Source organism: Vidua chalybeata, chromosome 2, assembly GCF_026979565.1.
Source record: "Vidua chalybeata isolate OUT-0048 chromosome 2, bVidCha1 merged haplotype, whole genome shotgun sequence".
Lineage (NCBI taxonomy): Eukaryota > Metazoa > Chordata > Aves > Passeriformes > Viduidae > Vidua > Vidua chalybeata.
This window is the reverse complement of record NC_071531.1, coordinates 5,273,833-5,297,543: the sequence shown is the minus strand read 5'-3', so window position 1 is coordinate 5,297,543 and position 23,711 is coordinate 5,273,833. Positions and strand designations below refer to the sequence as shown.

The 23,711-nt window shown below is 41.9% G+C and overlaps 1 protein-coding gene across 7 annotated transcripts; it reads left to right on the top strand.

Moving 5' to 3' along the window:
• The first annotated feature begins 527 nt into the window (after window positions 1-527).
• Window positions 528-17,056, top strand: U2AF1 (U2 small nuclear RNA auxiliary factor 1). 7 transcript variants are annotated; one of them, XM_053934066.1, is made up of 9 exons: window positions 588-658; window positions 1,476-2,001; window positions 3,049-3,136; window positions 6,782-6,848; window positions 10,133-10,182; window positions 10,759-10,857; window positions 12,019-12,152; window positions 12,445-12,537; window positions 14,223-17,056. In XM_053934066.1, the coding sequence occupies exons 2-9, from the start codon at window positions 1,832-1,834 to the stop codon at window positions 14,359-14,361; spliced, it is 840 nt and encodes a 279-aa protein (XP_053790041.1). In that variant the 5' UTR covers window positions 588-658; window positions 1,476-1,831; the 3' UTR covers window positions 14,362-17,056. The 7 variants fall into 7 exon arrangements, with proteins under 7 accessions (XP_053790044.1, XP_053790043.1, XP_053790041.1 ...); XM_053934067.1 differs by lacking the exon at window positions 6,782-6,848 and adding an exon at window positions 5,916-5,982; XM_053934069.1 differs by lacking the exons at window positions 1,476-2,001; window positions 6,782-6,848 and adding an exon at window positions 5,916-5,982 and having other exon boundaries at window positions 528-658.
• The last annotated feature ends 6,655 nt before the right edge of the window (window positions 17,057-23,711 follow it).

The window sequence follows — 23,711 nt, the reverse complement described above, 5'->3', positions numbered from 1 at the left end:
TCTCACACTGTGCGCTCAGTCTTGTTTTCTGCATCAGCAGAAGCAGTTAAGTTTATTTCCTCATGTGGTTTTCAGTGATGTACAGTATTGGAACCTTCCACGTGCATTGCTGCTCCATTGCAAAAATTTCAGCTCACTGGGTTCAGACTTGCGGCTTTCAGCCTGTAATTCCATGAAACCTCCCAAAACAACGATCAGAAATAATTTGGTTCTAGTCTCCAATCTGCTTTTAACTCAAAAGCACGTTTTACATTTTTTTAATTTAAACCCCTTCTGAACGTACACAGACAGACAGAGACTGACACAGACAGACACACACACACCCCACGGTCTCTGAGCGAATCCTTTTATTCCAACACTTGGAAGCCACGACCTCCCGAACAGCCCGGCGCGCTCAGGCCCTGCCGGGGGCGGGACTCGAACCCGCGGCCTGCAGCTTCCGCCCCCGGCCCCGCCCCGCCGCCCCTGCGCGCGCGGCGCGGCGACCCCGCGCGGGGCGCGGACCCCGCCTCCTCTGCCAGGCCCCCCCTTCCCTCAGCGCAGCGTTTCCGGCGCGGTCGCTGTGACGCGGCGGCGGCGCCGGGGCGGTCCGGCGGGCGGGCGGGCGGTGGGAGATGGCGGAGTACCTGGCCTCCATCTTCGGCACCGAGAAGGACAAGTGAGTGGCCCCATTCCCCCGCTCCCCGCGCCGCTCCCGCGGCTGCGGTACCCCCGGGAGGGAGGGGGGAAAGCTCGAGGGGAGGCCGGAGGCCCGTAGCGGGTTGCGCGCGGACGCGGCCTGTTCCGATCGCGGCGGTCAGCCCTGCTTCCCTTCTCCCTGCCCCTCCTTCCCTGCGGGGGGACCCCCGGCCCGTTTCGCCCATTTCTTCCACTCCCGCCTCGGGGGCGCCGCCCGGGACCACGTCCCCCGCCTTTCCCATCCCGCTGGAACGCGGCGGGAAGAGGGAAGCGAGAGGCGGCCGCGCTCCCCTCCCCCCGCCATCGCCTCCCTCAGGCCCTTCCCCTCCCCCTCCCCCCCCCCCTCCCGTCCCAGGCGCGCGCGCGCGCGCCCGGCGGCGCGTGGGTCTCGCGCGTTCCCGCGCGCGCGCCCGGCGGCCCCGCCCGCGCGCTTCCCCCCCCTCCCCCCCCCCCCGGGCCGGGGCCGTTCTCGGGCACTCCCCCCCCACACACTTCTTCCTCCTCCTTCTCTTCCTCCTCTCCCTCCCCTCCCCTCCCCTCCCCTGGCCGCCATGAGGGTGTGCCGCGCCTCGTGGCGCGCTGCCGCCCTCCCCCGTCCTCCCTCCGCCCTTCCCCCCGCGGCTGCGCCTTCCTGTCGGGGCCGCTGGGTGCCGGAGCTTCCCGCCGCCTCCTGCCAGAAAGCGCCTCCTCCTCCTCCTCCTGTTCCCCTTTTGTTCGTGTCCCTGAGCCTCGCAGCAGCCTGAGAGCTCCCGCTCTGCTGCAAGGACAGCGACTGGTTATTTCTCCCCCCTCCCCAGGGTGCGGAGGATTTCCCCGACTGCTGCATCCTGATCCTACAGGCTTCTGCCTGCAGCCTTCCACGCGTCCGGGAACGCCTCTAGTTTCTCTGGTTGTTGGAAGCACACACACAAAACCCTCCTAACGAAAATTTGGTCACCATCGGCCTGACCAAACCGGCGTGTTTTTCCACTCGTAAAAATGAAAAGGGGGCATCGATGTGCTGCTGGACTAAATTACTCTTGTCAGCCCCTGGCCGTGGGGCTTCTGCTCTGCTCTGTAGTGCTGCCATTCCAGGAAAGCAGTGTCGGCAGCCTCTCTTTTGAGCTCTGTTACTGTAGCATCCTTTCACACAAAGGAGATACATAGGAATTTAATGCATTACAGTTTCAGAGTTTTAATCAGGCATGAAATTCCTGTGCAGCTCTTGTTTTCTGTTAAAAAAAGCAGACGGAACCTTCCAGAAGGTGCTGAAGTTGGAGGCACTATTGGAAATTTTGTAGTTAGGTATTTCTTTTTGTTTCAGGTTAGAGTTCAGAAAAGACAGTAAGTATTTTATCATGCTAAGTGTTTGTTTTCAAAAACATAATGAAGAGTGAGCATGTTGCAATTTTACAGTAGAATGCTTTGCTAGAGATCAGATGTGCTTTAGTAGTTTAATAATTCTCCCCTCCATGAGTTGATGTTGGTTACACAGGATTGTGGAAAATAATTGGTGTTAATTATGGGAATAATATTTTTTCTTCCAGGAGAATTCTAGTATTTAATTTACCCATATATAGCCCATAATAGTTTTCTTGCCCTTCAGAATTTTGCATTTCCCTGTCAAGGTAACTAAACTCCTTGTGGTTTTCTTTCATCATTCTATGTGAATTACACCTTTTTGTGGGAGTTTTCAGTAGCATTTCTAAACCCAGATCATTATCAAGGTGTCCTGAGATGGATCATTCAAGAAAAGCTTGTGGTTTAAAACAAAAAGCAGCTTACTCTTAAAATCATTCATTATATTCATGGAAATGGCTTAACTAAATGGATTTATTTTGCTTATGTGTATTCTTTCTGTAACATGATTTTCTCTTCCCTGAATTATTTTGGATACTGTGTTGGTAGCAGCCTGAGTAACCCTTAGAGTATAACTTAAACAGGTGCTTTATAAAACATGAGAGAGGTGGAACTGTGTCAGTTTTAAAGCAGATTTTATTGCCTGGACCCGGGGCTGCATCATCTCAGCCACAGAGCTCCCAGTGTCAATTTTCAGACCGTTTTTCTCGTTACTTTCCATCCCATCACGCACTGAAACTGATGTAAAGACAAGAACGGAGAAGCAGAAGAGTAAAACAGATCACTTCTGTGTGGTGGAATCGTGAAACCACTTTGGGGGAGATTGCTCAGATACTGGCTGTAAATTAGGGGTAAAACCAATTAATATGGACAGGTTTGTTGGAATGCTTTCCTGTACAGTTTTGATGTGGGGTTTTTTTTTTCTGTGTTACTTATCCACATCAAGATAAAGACATTTAGGGCATAGGCTTTTTTGCAAATTAATGTTTTCTGTGCCAGTGTGTAACTACCTTATTCATTTTTTTCTTGCAGAGTCAACTGCTCATTTTATTTCAAAATTGGAGCTTGTCGCCATGGAGACAGATGTTCTCGGTTGCACAACAAACCAACATTTAGCCAGGTTTGTTTCCCCTTTTTTCTCTTGTGGAAGTATATTCTGGCTTCTTTAAAACATAGATTCTCAGATACAAGTGAATAATTACCAAGCTCCAGATTAATTAGTTCAGTTTTAGTCCCAGTTTATCTGGGTCTTTGCTTTTTTTTGGGGTATTCCATTTACTTCTCCCAGCATTTCTAATTATCTCCTGTCACCCTTAATGGCTGCAGGAAGCGATGCTGTTGTAAGCTTGCCTGTAGTAGAGACCAACCAGTGCTAACTTTCAGGTGAGTGTGCCTTCTCAGTGGTGTTCAGGCACTTAAACCATCCCAGAGTTCTTAAATTACAGACAAAGGCAGCTCATTCCACCTGTCCCAAAGGTGGGAACTTCAGTCTTTTTGCATATAATAGAAGAAAACTAAATAATGGATAAAAGTGACTCATCTGTCATTATGTTTGCTCTCTGACCCAGGCTCTTAAGTTTCAAGAGTGATTTGCATACTTCCTTTGAATGTGAAAGAAATGGTTTATTGAAAACAATTTGCCTGGTTGCTGAGGGTGAATTGTCAATTAGCATGACAGATTGTTTAATCTTTGGCTTGGTGAATATTGTTAAGAGGCATGATGTGTGACTGCATGTCTGCCAGAAAGAAAAATAAATTTGAAAAGGTGCAGGGAGTGACAGGGTTTTCATTATTACTTTTATGAGCTGTACAATATTCACAAATTACATTCCTGGAGAAATGTGTGTTTTCCCTCTTTCTATCAATGCTGATTGTCAAGGCACACAGATGAATTTATTTGGAAATTTTGTACATGAGCAATAGTGCCTTTGAAAGTTACTGCATTTTTAACTACAGCAGTTTCAACTGCAGTGGTTTTAAATCTACAGAGAAAAAGTTCACATAACAGCAGAGTCTTCTGCAAGTTCATTTAATCTGCTTAGGAGCAGAGTTGATGAGAAATGTGGGCTGATGCTGGTTTGGGGAGAAATTAAAGAGGGGAGTACTATCCATGTGACAGGTTCAGAGCTATGATCATCAAGTTAAACTGAGTGGGCAGGGAGACTTCTAGGGGAGAATGTTAAGGTTACTGGTGTATAGAGACTTCTGGTACTTAAGCAACACAAAACACTTCTTTGCTTCTGGGATTTTAAACATTTTTAATGCAGATATTGTTGTTCAAAAGAGTATTGTTCATTTTCAAAGCTACCCCATGTTGCTGATCTACATGGAGCACAAGTTGAAGTGCAGTTGGTTATTTAGAGACCTAAATTTAGATCACTGACTATGAAAAAAGCAGACACAGTAGTTGTCTTTTAAATTCAAAAAAACGCAAAATCCTAACAAAAAACCCCCAGGACCCTTACTTTTTTTTTTTTTTTTTTTTTTTAAACCAATAAAAGTTTGTGTGCAAGTACAGCTTTCTGTCAGAGCAGCCTTTAGCTTTGCTTTAGGCTCTGGTTAGCAATGCCAGCTGAAGTGGGTCAGCAGGGCACATCCCATTCATCCAGGGATGTCTGGGACTGCACAGCCTCGTACGTGCTGTGCCATCTCCCAGGACCCTGGCTCTGGGTGGGGTCTGCAGAAATCTTTATTTGTGTGCAGGTTGACAATCAGCTGTGATAGAAAATGGAGATCCTGCTAATGGGAAGTTACCAGCACAATGTTTTAACCTTGTGCAGCTCTTGCTGGTGCAGCTACTTTACAGAAGAGCTGTGTTAGGAAAGGTCACACAATCCAGGGTGATCAAATTACCCCCAATCAGCAGAAACACCCTAACGAGATGCCTGTTTCTGGCACTCTCCAGTTGTAGGCTAAAGCGTAGGTAATTGAAACCTGGGCCACGGAAGCACAAAGCTTTGGTTGGTATGGCTGGACCTATAATAAAACAAGTGTGTGATTTTAAATGTGATGTTACAGTTGTATTTTTTTTTACATGTTAAATGGGTAGCATTTGTAGGTGTGAAATTGCTGGTCCTTCTTTAAGCTCTGAATTCTTACTGTGACTAATAATAATATTGTCTAAGCTAAAGTTACTTGGGGATTGCCATTCATACTGACTAACATTGAGCTTGTATTTTAAGTAATCAAATCTCAATTTTTGAGCTGCTTACAGTGATATGGACGTTTGGAATTTTTTTGTAATATTAGTTTACTAACTTAAACATGGTTTGTTTTTTCAGACAACTTGATTTTAAGAAGAACGGTACAAATGTAAGGTTTCAAGTCTGCCTGGGCTAATTCTTCAAGTAAAAAGCAGAAGGGCTAAAAGGATATTGTCCTTATTTGAAGGATCGGAAACATGTGAACCTATGATGCTATTATATTATTTAAACAGAAATTCCACCAAGAAAACCCTGATGCACAAAAGGAGATGTAGCAGTTGCCTAAAGGCCTTATGGTCTGGTGTAGCATTTTGGACACTGTGGCATTATGTATTACATGCTGTGCACATAACACTTATTTTTTTTCCCCCTAGACTTGCAGTAGTGAATCTGGTCTCAAAAGTTTAGGCATCTCCAGAATACCTCATGTGACATTTTAGGTTACTGGGCCTCACACCTCCCATTTTGAGGCTAGCTCTTGAGACAAACACAGCTCTTTCTTGGTGGTTAATTAAAACTGTTTTCATAATATGATGGTCTGGATGCAATTTTGGAAGATACTCTTCAAATACAAAAGGAAGTCTTAAAGGATAAAATATGACTTTTAGCTGTTTGCAAACAAGTTGTCTCTTTGCAATTGTCTATTATATGCACAGCAGCCAGTAGAATTCCCCTTTTTATTTTTTTTCCCCGCAGACCATCTTGATTCAAAACATCTATCGTAACCCCCAAAACAGTGCACAGACGGCTGACGGCTCACACTGTAAGTCCCACAGTTGGAGAAATTTTTTTAAAGAATGGTGTTAAAGAGCCCACTCCTAATTATGATAAAATAATGTTGGCTTCTGAGCTGCTGACATAAAGCTGTTGCAAACAGGACAAGTGACGGAACTCTTCTTGCGCACAGATCAAGAATTTGTGGAATGTGTGCAATTCTGAGTGCAGAAAGGGCTGCACAAATTGGACTTGATGCAGATTCCCTTTTGTGTTACAAAGTGGAACTTGGTTACTTAGTAACACTGCATTCTTCTGAAAGGGTTAAACTGCAGACATTTCTCAAATTCTTGATTTAACACCAAAAAAAAAAAATAGGTATATATGTACGGTAAGTCCCAAAAATGGGTTTTCTTTCATCTTAACTTTTTTAGGAAATGGAGATTTCATGTTATGCTCTAATTATTGTATTGCTTCCTTTCCTGGGATTTTGCTACTAAGAAGCCATTCAGTAATACCAAACGAAAATTATTATGCTTGTAAGTGACTGCTGCATTTGGATACCACCTATTTTCAGAGCTGTCTGAAATCATGCAAAACCCCTCTATAATAATTTTGGTGAATGGAGTGAAATTAAGAATACAATAATGGAGTATCATGAGATCTCTATTACTTTACAGTGTTAGGTTGATATAGAAAGGTCACCAGCTAAGTGCAAGTTCTCCTGCTTGGGAGAGAATAACCACCTCTCTTTTCAGCACAGACTCGACTAAAGCGACCCTAAAGGAAACCAGTTTCTTGTTAAAATTATTTTCCATAATATAAAGTTGTTGCGTTTTGTATTTCAGACCATTGCCCTCTTGAACATTTACCGTAACCCTCAAAACTCTTCCCAGTCTGCTGACGGTTTGCGCTGTAAGTTCATACAAGTTCCTTCACTGGTTCCCTGGGCTTGATTGTCAGAGCTCAGTGTCGACTTAAACTGGTCTGCCATTTTAGTTTAACAGATCAAACTGACCACGTTTCGTTACATGTGTTCAAAACAAACACAAAAAAAAACCCGAACAAAAAGAACCCAAATTTTTTTGTCCCACTACCTTCCTCCCTACTCCCAAAACTATGGGGGAATCTGAATACCAACTATTAAATCAAAAAGGGTTAAAATTGTACTTCCCCTGTGAAGCAGTGTTGGTTGCACTGCTTTCTTCCTATCACCTCTCTCCCTGCCAGTTGCCTGCATCCTAGGAATGGTTTTCTGTATGTTTTGTGCTATCCGTTAGGTTCCACTGTCGAAAAGAGCAGGACAGTGACACATTGACTTCATCCAGAACAAATGTCCTGCTCTGTAAATGTTAAGAGAACTTGAACTGAAACTTTTCAGACTGCATGAATAAATTTGTCCTAGGTTAATGCAGCTTCCATTTAGGGAGTGCACTTTGGAAGAACACACCATCACTGACTAACCCCTTCTGGCAGCTGTCCTTTGTGGATGGGTGCATGCTTAAAATTATTTCCATACTTTGAAAATTCAAATTCTATTGTCATTTGGCATATTTACCTAAGACAAGTAAAGTACTTTTGAGGAGGGGAAGGCATTTGGGTATGGTCATGAAGTAATTTAATGACTCCTCCTGAGATACAAATGGGCATAAGCAAACACACCTCCTGTGAGACTGGCAGCAATTAACGCCCAGGATTGTTGATCGGCGATTAACTGATTTATCATTGTAATTGAATAATTGATATTAAAAAAAGATTTAAAAAAAAAAAAAGTTTTAGAACCAAAAAAGGGTCGGTGTTCTTTTCTAACTAATCTTTCTTGTTGAAGTGAGTATTTACTGTGTGGTAATAAAGCTTTGTTTGGCTATTCTTTTTTTTTTTTTTTTTTTTTACTGTTGGTTTATAGACTAGTTCAGATTAGTTACCAGCATTTAATTAGAAGTGCTTTGTGAATCGGCCACTAACTTAAAAGTCAACACTGTCTCTCTTGCTTCTAAAAGGAATAATGGCTCTATTGTGTAATTTGTGTTTTTGTCACACAATCAAGCTGGACATGTAAATGAGCTGTGTCATTTTGTCTAGATGCTGGACCAGTTCCATTGGTTTGTAGGCTCTCTCCTTGCAGATGCTTAGTAGTTAACAGTGTTTCAGTAGACCAAAACATTTCCAGTTGGGAGTTTCCACTCTCTCCCTGAGCTCTCAATGCGCTGGTAACTAATTTGCACAGAGTTACAGCAGTTTGGTCTGTGGAGCTGTTTAGATTTACAGCTGCAAGAGTCCTGCACAGATCCTCCAGTGTTGTAAATGCTGGTATCCAACTCTAGTTTGTTGTGACAAGCAAGTAGCTGTGTGCCAGAGCCTGACTGTACCTCCTGGGGTGGAGCTGGAGCTCTGCAAGCAGTAGGTTTGCTGAAACTCCTGGCTCCTTGGTTTTTGATATTTGTCCCTACTTAAGTATTGCATGTATTTTAAATGGATAACTTGGGTAGCTATTTAATGCCTTGTCATTGTTGCTTAACTGTCTTCCTTTCTACTGCCGTCGTAGAGGATTAACCTTAGTTTGGAACAGTAATAGTTTTCCTGAGTATTTTAATTAGTAATTGGGCTTCTCATGGTTCAGATACCAGTAGCCCTGGAATATGGATGTTTGTAAAGCCTGTGCATATGTATACTTCCCACTTTAGAAGAAGGTCATTGAAGTAGTCATTAACTAACTGTTGCCTGTGATTTCGTAATTTGACAAAAAAAAGTTTTTAGCACGTGTCCATCTGGTAAAAAGTAGTTAATTCCACTGAGGCTCCCAGAGCCCCTGTCTGATACCTTTAAAAACAAAACAAAAAAATCCTTAGGTGTTAGTAAGCTGTTATCAGTGATGTTGGCAGAACCTTGGGAATATAGTTAAGTATTAAACTGCCTAGAATTACTGGTTTAATGTTTGATATTCCTTAATTTGCTATAACTGTGGGGGATAAGAAATTTCTTAAAAGCAAACATATCTCAAATGCAGAAAAATTGTTAGCCTAAACTATAAACCAAATGCCCCTTAGCCTCTTGTGGAGGTGAGCTGGGTGGAAGAACAGGAACTGCAGTTCCAGAGAGTGTGGCTGGTTTATATTCGAGCCTTTGAAGAAAAACATAAAGTTTGTCCAAGTGGTAATACTAGCCAAATTTTTTTTCATAGCAGCCTGAAAATGAATAAACTCAGCTTTATTGGCTCAGTTTCTTGTCTTTCACATTCATTAACTAAACCAGTCTGGTTTGTAATTTTAAACAGTAGCATATTTTTCTAGCATAAAATGCAGGGTTTGTTGTAAAACTGCTCCGCTTGATCTTAATAAACCACTTAACTGCTGAAGAGCTAATCTAATGGCTTTAATGTATACAGCTTGTTTAAAGTGCTGTAGACTGGAAGAAATAAATGAAACTCATTTTTATACTTCTAATGCTTTGAAAAATAAGCCACTCTTATGTTGGCTTTTGTAGCAGCAGGCAAGCAGCACTCATTTTTGAAGTCCAGCTTGTAGCATGAAAATAATCATAACTGGAATATAAGACTGGCTTGTCTTGCACTGAAAGGTGTTCTGCAGGACTACAGAAAAATGAAGTGACACTCAAACTTGAACTAGAAAATGGCTCTCTCTCATTGCAAAGCGTTGAGGGCACTGAGAAAAGTGTGTCATTTCAATGACTATTTTCACCAAATTAAAAAACAAATTCTGGGCTATTTTACATTGTGAGCTCTCAAATTCAAGTAGGTATGCTGGAGAAGCAGACATAAATTTCTGCCTTTAGGAAGAGGAATACTAAATTTTAGTAATATTTTAAGGTATGGAACTGTAACAAAGCACTTGCCTTCTGTTTAGGTAAAATTATTGGTAGTTAGAGAGTGGGACTATACATTAAATTTTAAGGGATATTTCAGAGTAATTCTTTTCCCCTCTAAATTTGTGGCATACGACTTTGGCTCTGATTAAAATTTGCTTTGATTTGATCATACCAATGTAGTATTTTGACAGATACTTTGGGGACTCAAAGCTCTTCACACATCCTTATTTTGCAATATTCCTGTTAGTTAGCTCTATGCTATTTTGATGTCTCTCATGCTCCAGACGGCCTCTCTAGATTGTTTTGTAGTTTGATCAAAATCTCCTCTTCCTTATTGGCAGGCTCTAATCGATCTGACTGTTTGACTTTTGCAGGTGCTGTGAGCGATGTTGAGATGCAGGAACATTATGATGAGTTCTTTGAGGTATGTAAAGGTGCATTGCAGTGTCCCTGGGTTTGTCACCACAGATAAGTTAAATGGATGTAGTGCATTGCACAATTAGGTTCAGGAAAAAAACACTTATTTCCTCAGGTGTTCATATAAAACTTTATATCAATATTTCCTGGGGTAACCATTGGTTAGTTTGACCTTAATTGGATGGCTTGAAATAGGCTTTGTTTAACATCAGCAGCTTAAGTGATGTAGCATATTGATTGTACAGTCTCCCTTTTTAGAAATTTAAAGTATTCTTAATTATTTGTATAGAAACAAAGTAGCTGAAGCTAGTATCAGGGTTTCTGTGTTGTGTTTTCAGTGCATCCTGTGTATTCTGTAAATTTTGTGCGTGTTTTCCATAGGTTTTTATTGTATCTTGGTAGTGCTGTGCTTATAGATGGCCAAGAAAGTACTCATTTTAAACCCAAAGATGTGAAAAAAAAAAAATAATAAAGTGGTCTTGCTTTTTTCCAAGGAAGATCTTTTTTATACTTATTTAGAGTTAGTATTTCTGTACTTACAAGTAATGTTGTGCAAACTTCTGCTGGGTTGTTTTGTGTTTAGGAGGTCTTCACAGAAATGGAGGAGAAATACGGCGAAGTTGAGGAGATGAACGTTTGTGATAACCTTGGAGATCATTTAGTTGGAAATGTATACGTAAAGGTAGGATGAAGAGATGTTCATGCAGTCAGGAGGGGTGGTGTTTATTGATTTAGAATTTTAAAAGCTACTGTGTGATTGTAGATTTCATCTTGCTAGGAAAGCTCTTCAGAATATAAGCTACTCTTCAACTTCACAATTTAAAGTAGAGTAAAAATGTTAAAAGAATCCAAAAGAAATTTTAATGGATTTTGAGAAGCTTTCTTGATAGTCAAAATCCATGTAATTTTCAGAAAGATTAACCTTTTTTTTTCCTTTTACATAGTTATAAACAGTCACCACTACTGGACTGTTTAGTTTGGCAGGGTTAATTTGGGATCTGTCTTAGCATCATGCTGCCCTTCAAGCACATCAGTGTGAGAGAGGTTTTATATGCCACAGGTGCATCATTTTTCTAACTTCCCAGTTAAACACAATATCTCTGACCAAGTTAGATTTGGCAGTAGCTGGGTGGTTCAAGGTGCAAACTGGAGCACTTAGGTTTAACTTCTAAAAAAGTCATTGGTATCTCTTGAATAATGAGTAAAAAGTTGTCACCTGCAGAAATTTTACTGTGCATTCACAGTGTGGGGGAGGTATGAGAGAGTTCCTTTGAATATTTTGGCTATACATACCCTCAGCTGGAAAGTATTTTCACACCTGAAATTCTTGACTGTGTAGGTCATAATCAGAAAAAAAAGGTTTTAAAAAAATATAGCTGTAAAAAGGCATTTCAAATTTAAGTTTTACATTAATTGTAAAACAGGATCTGATTTTTGTAAATTCTCATTTGAATGAATGCAAGCTCCAGTTTTTATATAAATTTCTTTTAAATGTTTGGAAAAATGCATTACATCAGGAATATAGGTGCTCCAGAAAGTATTTATAAGCAGTCTCTTGGTTTAAAGCTGTACTAAGAAAACACAGTGTCTTCTATTGACTAACTTTCCCACTTGAAAGACCAAACAGATCATAATGAAGAGGAAAATCAATGTTTTGATTAGCCCTTGAGTCCCAGCTAATGAAAAGCTGGTATTATTTCCCCTTGATTTGATGGACTGTCCAAGAAATCTGAAGTAGCTTCTAATTTCATTACTAGAACGCTGAGCCTCAGATATCACACAATTGATTGGATAGGAATCTTTACTGCTGTTGCTTCTCTGAAAAGGTTGATTTTGCTTTCAGTTCCGCCGTGAAGAAGATGCAGAGAAGGCCGTGATCGACCTGAACAATCGCTGGTTTAACGGGCAGCCCATCCATGCCGAGCTCTCACCTGTGACTGACTTCAGAGAGGCCTGCTGCCGTCAATACGAGATGGGGTAAAGCAGGGCCTTCCTCTTGCCTCAACAGCCTGGGAGGTGTTTGCACAGCAGGGAGGGTGCTTGGGTGTGGATTTTACGTAGCTGAGTGCATGAAGAAAACCTGCAGGTACCAGTAGTGTGGAGGATCTGCAGTGAACCTCTTGACTTCTGTCATCTTTTGGGGATTTTCTCCTAGGAGTGCAGCAGTGTCAGTAAATGATGCTTGTAATTTACTGTGTTTAATATTAGAGGTCTTAGCAGATAGTGTAGAGCTGGGAATTCTAACTGTGTCTCTTGAATTTTGTTTCAGAGAGTGTACACGAGGAGGTTTCTGCAACTTTATGCATTTGAAGCCCATTTCTCGAGAGCTAAGGCGCGAGTTGTATGGGCGGCGGCGTAAAAAGTAAGTTTGTTTTTAAACACTGCTAAAACAAGTAATATAAGGATCAGTTCCTGAAAAATCTGAAGGCAAATCTTTAAACCTATGCCAAGTCCTCTTGTTTTTTCTGACTCACTTCTGGCACATGCCAAAGGGCATCAAGTCAAACTGGAAAGGGGCCGGTTTCAAACAAAGGAGAAGGGCTCTAAAAATACAGTGCTTCTTGCTCTGCAATGCTTTGGATTCTGAAGGTTGGTGTGGCAGGCAGCGTTCAAGGAGAAGAGTCACCGAGTTACTGAGTACATAGGCCCTACCTGTTCAGATCTCCAGACTGTAAAGCATACAGATGGACATTACTCGGTAGAATTTGCTTTGTGCTTCTTCTGTTTTGTTTTCTTCTAAATGTATTGCTTGTGGCCCTTGTTAGATGCAGGCTACTTGGCCAATGGGCATTTTGGCAGCATCAGATTGGCAGCATTCAGCATTATGTGCAATCAAGTATATCTATAGATTATACTCAGGACCCAGCCTTATTTGCCTTTAACTGTTAATGGTGAAATGTTGTAGCCTATATTTATTTCTTAGTGTTAATATCAGCCCAGTCACTGTATGGAGCTCGCTTTTAGCTTCACAGTGTGTCCCTTGATAGGAATTCCCAGCAGGAGAAAGGAGAGGTAATTTCACTAAATGGTAAAAAAAAAAAATTTATAAAGACATTTTATTATGTATTAAATTATTTATTTAGTGAGGTATCTTGCAGAAAGGCTTTTACCACTGCTGTTACTATGATGATTCACTTGGAACTGGATTCAATCTGCTTGCATTTAAGACCTTGGTATTTGAGATAGGCATATAAAATTTTTTATATTGCTTTTATATAGAATATGATTTTTGTAGATTTCTGACAATCACAGAAGGAGCCTGGGATTGTGAATATGTTTTTCCTATAAACATCTCTAATTGGCAGTGTTTCAGAATCTGTGAGGATAAATTTAACTTTGAAAACCATAGATCGTGTTGCTTAGCCACACGTATTTGTGGCTAAGTAAATTTTTCAGCTATTTGAATGCTTTATGAAAAAGACCAAGTGTGTTTTTATATTAACCTTTTGGTCACTGTTACAAATTTGGAACTCTCAGATTCAGTAATGCTGATTGGTGAATGTCACATGTAGCTGTGACAGCTCCTTCCTGAATTTATCACAGCCTAAGAGGCAGGGAAGATGATTTGCCAGTGCTTGGGTCCTGGAGGGGTAGAAATCATGTAGAGGGAGCAACAACAGAGAACTGTGTTGTAATTGCTAATTAATGCAATTGATTTAATATGAGTGGACTTAGAAGCAGCTGTAGGCTTTTGGTGTGTGTTGCTAAGAGCTATTCCTGTCTGCCAAAGCAGGTGTCCCCTACTCCTGCTTTAAATAACAGCTGTGTAACTGTGCCTTTCCTTAGGGTTGGCACATCCATTGTAAGAGGTGACTGCAGGGAGCAGCCAATTCTCGTACCTGTTTGTGCTGACTCCCCAGTATGAACTTTGGGCAGTTTGTAAATACATTATTGGGCTTTGCAGCTCAAGTGCCAATTAATCAATCCTCCTAATGACACGCTGCCTTTCATCTCCCTCATCACTCCCATTCTTAATTCCGCTGTGTGGTACTGCGAGTAAATCGCTGCCTGGGATGAAACAATAAAATGTCCCAACTTTCTTTGAAGGCACCGATCCAGGTCGAGGTCCCGTGAGCGCCGGTCTAGATCCAGAGATCGCGGTCGTGGAGGTGGAGGAGGAGGAGGAGGAGGCCGCGAGCGCGACAGGAGGCGGTCAAGAGATCGTGAACGATCCGGTCGATTCTGAGCCATGCCATTTTTACTGTATGTCTGCTAGAAAGTGTTGTAGTTTGACCAAACAAGTTCATAATGACATTTTTTTTAAAGATGGGCTTCTGAATAAAAAATTTGTAGTGATACAGTATTCTTTGTGTAACTTGTTTCTTGTGGGGGGAGTCTTTTTAACTGTCATTCCTCTATCTTGACAAATACCTGGATAAGTCTGCCTGAGGGAAAGGTGGTAAATGTATTGGAGGAGCGCCAGTTTTGGTTTGGGGTTTTTTTTAATTTTATTCGGGTATAATTTGAACTGTTGATGAAAATGTGTGTGTATATAATATAAAATATTATATACATAGTAAAAATAATATACTGCTTAAGAAACAGTTACATAAGTTTCCCTTTTCTGCTATGCTGTCTGCTTATTTAGGTTAGTTTAGGCACATTTAAGAGGAAGGCTGTGCGAAATGCATTTATTTACTGAGTAGAAACGCTTAGTTACAAAAATGTATGTTTGTTTGTTACCAGAAGTCTGTGCTCTATCAATGTGACTGTGGCATTTACAATAAATCCAATTTCTTGGTGTAAAATCTAAAGCCTATTTTCTAAGCACTCTGGAGTAGTTGAGTTGCTACTCCTGGCTGCCTATTTTCTAAGCACTCTGGCATAGTTGAGTGGCTGCTCCTGGCTGTGCCAGAGTTCATAGTTCAGGTTTTTATAATTCTTGACTAAATTCCTTTCTTTAGCTGGAAAGAAAGTTGCCTAGTGCAGTGTGGAAAAAGATAATATTTTTATTGCAATGATTCATAATAGGCAGGTGAGGGTTTTGTGAAAAAAAAACCACCAAAATTATGCTCCATGCAACATAATAGAGAAGTGCTATTGAAGGACATGCAAGGTCCTGAATGCAAGGATCAAATTTCTTAACAAAATTTTTTTTTTTCTAATCTATGCCTCTCTCACCTGTCATTTAATAAAAATAATTTTGTTAGCATTCAAGGTCATAGAAAACTAACTGGATGCTAGTGGAAATTAAATCTTCCACCTTTCTGATGGTCTGGAGTGTGATGAAAGCTAATGGACAGATGGCAGTTCCTTCACAAATACTTTTTATTTTTGAGCTTGAATTGCAAGAAGTTTTGGTCATTGATCATATTTCTGCAAAATAGAACTGTATGTACACAAAGCTACGCAATAAAACACAGCTTTCCAGTGGGGGAGAGAAATTGCTACAACTTCCTTGGTTCTGAGCCAGATAACTTGCTAAATGATAAATCTGATCCTTGGTGATTCTTTTAAAAAAAATGGAAATAGGGTATGGATGCATCACATAGTCAGATGATTAACAAACCAGCTTCTTTCTGCCTCTTAAATATAAAACCATTTTTCTTACTGGAACTGGGAAAACAAAATCTTATCCAAAAATGAGCTTTTTTAAATTAATCTGCTTTGCTTCTTAAACTAAATTCTTGCACCAGTTCAATTTGAATTTTTTTTTGTTCTCACTGGATGGTTTGGCTAACCAGACTTTGGAATTTGGTGTGCCAGGACCCTTTTTGAAGAAATATCACTCAAGCAGTGAAGCCCATCTCCACATGATGTTTTGTTGTAAGTACATAAATGAAATGATGCTTTACTGGAAGAAATTGAGCAGTGCCTGGCATTAAATGACTGAGCTGAAATGTATTTCTGCTGGGCATTAGGAATTTCACATTGATAATTTAGTTCTTAGAGTTTACAGGATATTAATCCAGTTCCATATTTCTCTTAAGTGAGATTCAGGATTATTGGTGAGCTAATTTAAATCTCAAGCTACAAAAGGTGACGATAGTTTTTGGTTTTTAAACAGTATCTAATACGATGTGGATAGTATTTAAAAGGTTTAAGATTTGCTCTACAAAGCTAGTTTATAAGTTAGTTGTTCTATAAAGTTAGTTTGAAACAAGTACAAATGTGTCCCTCTAATGGCTTTAATCTGTTTATCTAAATCCTGTTTCACTGCAGGTATATTTTTGCATGAACAGTGGAAAGTGGATTTTTCTGTCTCCCCTAATACAATTTTACTGAAGAAAGCATTCTAGAATTCTACCAAATGTATAATTTTGTGATCTGATTGCACAGCTGCCCAAAAATTCCCCAAGTAACTGGAATATGTTGGAATGGGCACTGAAAGCAGTGGATTTTAATGGATACTCTAATGGGTGCCTAGTGACAGCATTCAGGAAATAAACTAAGCTCATGACATATCTTGTTAGGTTCTCCTTTTGAGTCTGTGCTACCAGTAAAATTCATCAAATTTGAGATTTAAACTGCACCAATTTGCTTAAACATTTACACCTGATAGACCCAAGTGTTCATTCACCAGTACAAACCAAGTGGAAATCCTACCTCCCCCTTCTCTTGTTACCCACAATGTCTTTTAAGATTTGCTTTTTTCCCCTCCTCCCCAAGGTTCTTACTTCTCAAATATTTCATTGTTGACTCTTCTGTTGAACAGTGGATCTTAATTTATGGAATTCCTTTACCTCAAATAAGTGACAGCATACAGGATTTTCTGAAGTCTGAGTCAATTAGGTTGAAACTGTTAATCCCAAGTGGCTTTCTCTTTGTATTTGGCTCTTATTCTGTGAAAATGCTGCTTGTCCATGAATATGATGTATGTTGAGACTGTAAAACCAAATGGAGAAAACTTGTTCAAAATAAAGCCTTTTTTTTTATAAGGATCTGACCAAAAATTATCCCTTTCCTTTAGACTGGATGCTGCTCTCTAAATATCTAGTGAGGACATAGACTAAAGTTTCATATTCTTATATCTTAAGCTATTTTTTGAGCAATTCTTTGCCTTCTGTTTTTCAGAGCTGGTGAAGCATATCTTCAGCTAAAATAACCCCAGCCTCTCCATATTTACATGATCAAGTTGAATTTTAAGAGTGCAACTTGGGGTTAGGAGTTGGGGGGGTTGGTTTGGGTCCTTTTAATTGATAAAGCTTTTGGTTAGGTTGTTAAGGTTAGGAAGAACCTGTAAATTTCTGTTGTGGTGGTCTGCAGAGGACAAGAAAGGTCATTTTAACAGAAGGAATGTGTTCAATTTGAAAAAATAGGTAATCAAAGGGAGTCATGACATTTTATAGATGATTTCTCCTGGTGTTGCACCATCCAGGCTGCAAAGTTTTGGGTGTTAACGATTGTACATCAGCACCTTAAATTGTCTTTGATACATTAAAAGTGAAACTGCTTTCATGGTAGCTGGGGAGGCTGTGGGTAAATAATTTCATTCTCCAGACACTGCTGTACTGAAGATTTCCTAAAAACAGTCCTGGTCAGGAAAAGTTATAGCTGAAAAGCAGAACTGAGTTGGTGTTTTCTTGTTAGCTGGCAAGGAACTAATTGCTGAGTGGCAAGGCTGTCACAGGAGAGAATATTTATCTGCATTTATGTAGCATCTGCATTATTTAGCTGCAGTTATCACTTATTACAAGGCTGAAGCTGAGCTGTGTTACTGTACAGTCTTACCCTGGAGCAAATTGATTTCAATTAAAAAAAAAAATTACACCCAGATGTCTGTAGAATAAATTAATTTATCTTCATGTTGAATTGATACCTGGTACTTTCTAAAGCCATCCAAAAGTATTCCTGAATTCATCCAGTTAGTTGGTTTTTTACAAAGCATAGAATAATTTTATTTGGAAGGGACCTTAATGACCATCATGTTCCAACCCTCCTGCCATGGGAGTGCCACTTTCCACTAGAGCAGGTTGCTCAGAGCCCCTTCCAGCCTGGTCTTGAACACTTCCAGAGGCAGGGAGTGCACGGCTTTTCTGGGCAACCCATGTGGCACTGTCAGTGGTAAGAGTGCCCCGAATTGTTTTTAATTTTTTGTGCTTTTCATTGTGTTAAATCCACTTGTGTGAAAAATTCAGCCAATCTCCTCAGCTATGTAGGCAGCTCCTCATCAGCAATGTGCTCATCAACCAAAAACCTCTGATCCTCTGTTAACCTTTCATGTTTCATTTTATACAAAATTATAACCTTAGCAAGAAGAGCCACGAGCGAGAGGACAGCACAGTCCCGCTCTGCAGCCCTGTGGTTCTTCAGCAGCGGAACTGCTCTAGAAGGTCCCTGTTTCCCTGCTGATGGTTTCTGCCAGGAGTGGCGTGAATTCAACTGATCTCAAGTTTCAACTGTAAATTGGATGTGTGGGATCGGGTGGAACGGTGGCAGCCAAGAGCCCAGGTCGGCTGCCAGCAGCCTGGCTCCGGTGGCCAGCGGCTCGTTTGAGGTATCAAAGGCAGGAGGGGGCAGGGTGTGCTTATCTCCAATTATCTCTGACTGTTCAGATGCAAGCGCCAACTTCTTGGTGCTCTGATAAGTATGGGGTCGGTACTTTTGCATAATTTGTGTTGTTTGGGTGTTTGCTTTCCAACAAGATTGTTTTTGCAGGACAATTGATGAAATGGTGGGATGTGAGTGAGGAGTGGGCAGCAGCTTGTGTGTGTGGCTGCCCCTTTGATCCAAGTGCCCTAACAGCATTCTTCGAGCTGTTCCCCCTAGGAAAAGATAACTTACTGTGATCCAGGTGTTCCTTTGGGACAAACCCTGTGTTAATGACAAAGGTCTGCAGAACACTGTTTTCCCAAGCACTGTAGGGCTCTTCTAGCTCTGCACTTCCATGACTGCACGTGTAGTTAAGTCTGGAAGAAAAAAAAATAGTTTCTGCTCTGGTTGAGCAGCGAGACAAAGTGGGGAGAAAGACAGCAGGGAGCAAAGGAGTCTCCCTGCCTCCTTGTTTTTCAGGGAAAAGCCTTTAGTCTGCCAGGCTGAGGCTTGCTGTGCCTTTGCCAGCACCTGGCTTCATTTCAAGTCTTGCTACCTATTCAGTTGAATATTGGATGCGTTTCAGATCCTTCTCACTGTCTTCCTGGAGCTGTCTGGGATTCTGGCCAGGCGGAGGGAGGGACGGAGGGAGCTGCTCCCACTGCAGGCTCTGCACCAGCCTGCTCCTGGGCCTGGGGGCTGTGGGGAGAGCCACAGGAGCGACTGCTCCTCCCTTCTCTACCACCCATTTTCCTTGAGAGCTAATACTGCTCCCAGCCTAGAGAGAAATGAGAAAGAACCTCACGGATCAAAACAGTCCTGCATCTTCCATCATCCTTTTTCCTTCCTCTTCAGTGAACGTGCAAAATGTTTGCTCTTGTGTTACAGGAAAAAAAGTCCTGCAGAGAGGAGTTGATAAAGGGACTCTAGGCAGGACATGAAGAACTGGTTTCTAGACAAAGCACCAGTGGAGAGTGAGCAGCCAGCCCTTACTGCCTTGGGGATTGTATGCATCCTTAATTATTGCAGTGCTGGACTGGAGATGGATGAGGGAAATTCCAAAGTCTCACCAAAATCTCACCAAGTAACAGTCTTGTTAATGTCTGGGCTATTTTTTTCACTCTGCAAGGGTTTAATTTGTTGTATTTTACCCTTTCATGACCACAACACAGTGGCATTTAATTGCCTTCCTTGCTCAGTCTCCAAGGAGGCCAGCCTTTGGTCTTTTGGACAACCCTGGGATTCTCAAGCACATGTGTGGTGGCAGCTGTTACACCTCACTGTTACACCTCATCTTCAGCAAAGAGAATAGACCTGCAGTGCAGAGCAAGCAGCAAATCATATTATTTCTCCTTGTAGTACTTGCAGCTGATTTGAGCAAGGTTTCTGACAGTCTGTTTTCTCTTCTGTGACAGCTCCTTACTCCTGGCTGGTATTTCTCTCTACAACTTCTGCTCCCCAGGCCATGTCGCACATGGGCCACGTCATTCCAGGTGGGACAAGGTACCTCCCCATGGCACATGGGTGCTGGGCGTGCCATGTGTCCTGCAGGCTGGATCCCTGTTTGCTTAACCCTGTATGATGTTTGCTTTTTACACAACAGCAGGGCCTTGTTGACTCACATTGAGCCTGCCTGGCACTGTAGTCATCCCTGCCACTCCACACAATTCCTGTCCAGGTAATGGACACTCAAGCAGATTATTCCTCCTGCCTGGCTGCAAAATTTAGCACTTGCCCTTATCAGCCACCTTCCTATTTTACTTTGTCTTCTGATTTCTCCAGTCTGCCAAAGATAATTTTGAAATATGATTCTGTCCAAATTGTGGCTTATCTCATGCAGTAAAAATGAGTGATTCTTTTTGGGCTGTGTTTTCCTCCCTTTACATAAAAACATTTCCATGAACTTGTGCAATAGGCTTATGCTCTCCGTTCCCAAAAGGGCTCTGGGTACCACCAAAGCTCCATTGGTTCTTTTGGTGATTTAGTCGCTGCTCACAAAAAGCCTCCTCCACCTGATCACCTCTTTCAGTGATCTTACCACAACAGCATTTACCCTTTTCTCCCTCTCTCTTTGATTACTGACTGTGCTTCTCCAAGGGGTTCCTCTTCTTGACCTTTCAGTCTACAGCATGTCTACTCTTCACTGATACAAGAAACATCATTCTCTGCTTGCCATTCCTAAAGAAGCTGTTTATTTCTGTGTTAATATTCCAGCTGGTGTCACTTCACTGCTAGGCTGATCAGATCATAATTTTGCTTTTACACCAACCCTCACTGCAGCTCCTCTTGTCCCTTGTGAGAGAAAGAAACCCAATCACTGCCAGATCTCAGGAAATGGATTAAGTGGCTCTCCTTATGAAATTGGTGCTGATTTATGGGAATTATTCTCAAGGCTGGGATGAGGAGTAATCTGTGTCCCACTGATTGGGCTAAGCCCTAATGGAGCAAATTAGTGGTGTGTATTCATTCCCAGACACCAAGATTGATTTTAATGGCTTTAATGCCAATGGCACAGTGTGGGTTGATATTGCTGTGGAGATCTTTTAAATCAGTTTATTATATACACCAAAAGTCCCTTGTAGTGGAGACAGACTTTCCAGAAGAGCATGTAGTGACAGGACAATTGGGAATGGCCTTAAGCTGGAAGAGGGCAGGATTAGATTAAATATTTGGAAGAAATTCTTCCCTGTGAGGGTGATGAGGTCCTGGTACAGGTTGCCCAGAGAAGCTGTGGCTGCCCCATGCCTGGAAGTGTTCAAGGTCAGTCTGTTTGGGGCTCTGAGCAACCTGGGATAGTGGAAGGTGTCCCTGCATGTGGAAGGGAGGTTGGAACTAAGACTTTCTTTAAGGTCCCTTCCAACCCAAACCATTCTTCACCTGGCTGCTGCCTTGGTGAAGGAAATTGGATCTTGAGTACAGAGCTGTGCTGCAATTACAAATCCCTCTAATTTGCCCCACACATTATGTTCAGATAGTTTCCAACACACTTGGCGCTGTCACTTGGTCTTACAAGTTTCCTCTGAGGTGTCTGTCTCACATCTCTCAGGGTCTGGCACATCCATCTGTGCTGGCAGTTCCACACCTCGACACCCATCTGCCTGAAGCTGCCGTGGTTGCTGCAAGGCTGGCACTTCCTCAGGCAGAACAGCTGACTCAGGGCCTCTTCTCCAGTCCCTCCTGAAAGGCATGAAAGGTATGGATATCCCTCCTTGGCTACGACTGCAGTTTGTCAGTGCTTGCACTCCTCCTGTTCCAAATACTGATGGATTTTTGCATAGCTTCACCTCACGTGTGCCCTGGCACCTCGTGGTTCTCTGAGACCCAAATCTAGGGCCAGGCCTCCTTAACATCACCATTTTCACCCTCTGCATCGCTCTTGTGCCATCCCATAATTTACCTGCACCAGATGCCAGCCACAATCTTATTCCTCATGTTTTTCCAACTGATGTTTTACCAGCGGGGCTAATGGTAACGTGTGCAAATGTCACTTTAGAGCATATTTCAGATGTAATTAACTAAGCAAACTACGATTTAGAGTAAATAATTGTTCCATTTAAGAACACTATTTTCTAGTAAACTCTTCTGTAGTAAAATTAGAATATAGAGGGTAGGAAAAAAACAGTGTCATTTCAATCAGAAATTGTATTTTGATGATCCTTGTGGATCCCCTAAACTCAGAATTTTCTGTGACTCTGATTCTGTAATTTGACATTGATGTGGCCGTTTCTCTGCAAATTGTGAATTTTTAACAATGTAATGATACAGCTGCTTCAGTGTCTCTATTTATGGCAAATATACAATATCTGGCTCTTCTCTTGATTTGTTTTTAATTGCTCAGTGTTTTTCCTGATTTTTTTTTCATAAATTTCACCCCACATTCTAATCATGGTCCATTTTCTTACCAGAGAGACAGACCCTTGACATTTTAGTGCTGAAACTGGTCCCTCAGCTTTAGACCAGTCACATCCAGTTGGAAAGTTTTTTCTGTCACTTTTACCACTTGATTAAAACATCCTATTTCTTATTTTTCCTATTTCTACAGCATGCAATATTCCCCAAATAGCTCTATATACCATATACCATGTGCAGATGGAGACATACAGCTGTCTCAACTCCTTCAATGGCCTGAAACACATGGAACACTTCAGGGTGAATTTCATGTCCTAAAATAAACTACCTTGAACTGCTTTTCTCTGTATTGGTACTTTTTATAGATAAAGAAGAAACTGCTGCTTGGACTTTCCAAACCAACAGGCTGCATTCTTGAGGACCTTCTCTCAGTATCTTCTGCTTTCATGCAAGGATTTCTGTGGGTTTGTTTGTTTGTTTGTTTTTTTACTTTCAGAATAATCTAGGGTAACTTTTTAAGAATTACTGTGAGATAATTTGCATGGAGTGCATTAAATTCACCTGCACGCTGTGTTCTACACCATCAAGCCCTGTTCACAACAGTGAGGATGCAGCTGTTGTGACACTGAGCTGCTTCCCAGGTGAGTAACTCATGGTCACATTCTCAGGATGGCCTTGGGCTGAAGGAAGGTGGGGTTTCAATACGTGTTAGGAAGAAAGTCTTTACTGTGAAGGTGGTGAGGATCTGGCACAGGATCCCTGTAAGACCAAGCTGGATGTGGCTCCGATCAACCTGGTCTAGTGGGAGGTGTCCCTGCCCATGACAGGGGGTTGGAACATGATGGTCATTAAGGTCCCTTCCAACCCAAACCATTCCATGATTCACCAGGCTCCCTGCCGGGTGAGATGGGCATTTCTAGGGCTACCTGCACCTCTGTCCCCTGTTGCTGGCCTGGGCAAGCTGAGATGCCTGGGCAATGCCTGCAACCCCAAGGCCTTTTTAGGGGGAGCACGACTGCTGCCCCAGCATGAAGCCCCTCACAGACCCCTCAGATGCAGTCGGAATTCCCCCCCAAACCAGACAAGCAGCCACTACCACAGGCTGTGCTCGGGAGCCACTGGCAGCCACATCTGTGTCCCCACTATGGCCCTAACCCTTGGGGACACGAGTAAAAAACACCTTCAAAGGTGCCCTGGCCGAGCCCTTTCTCCAGG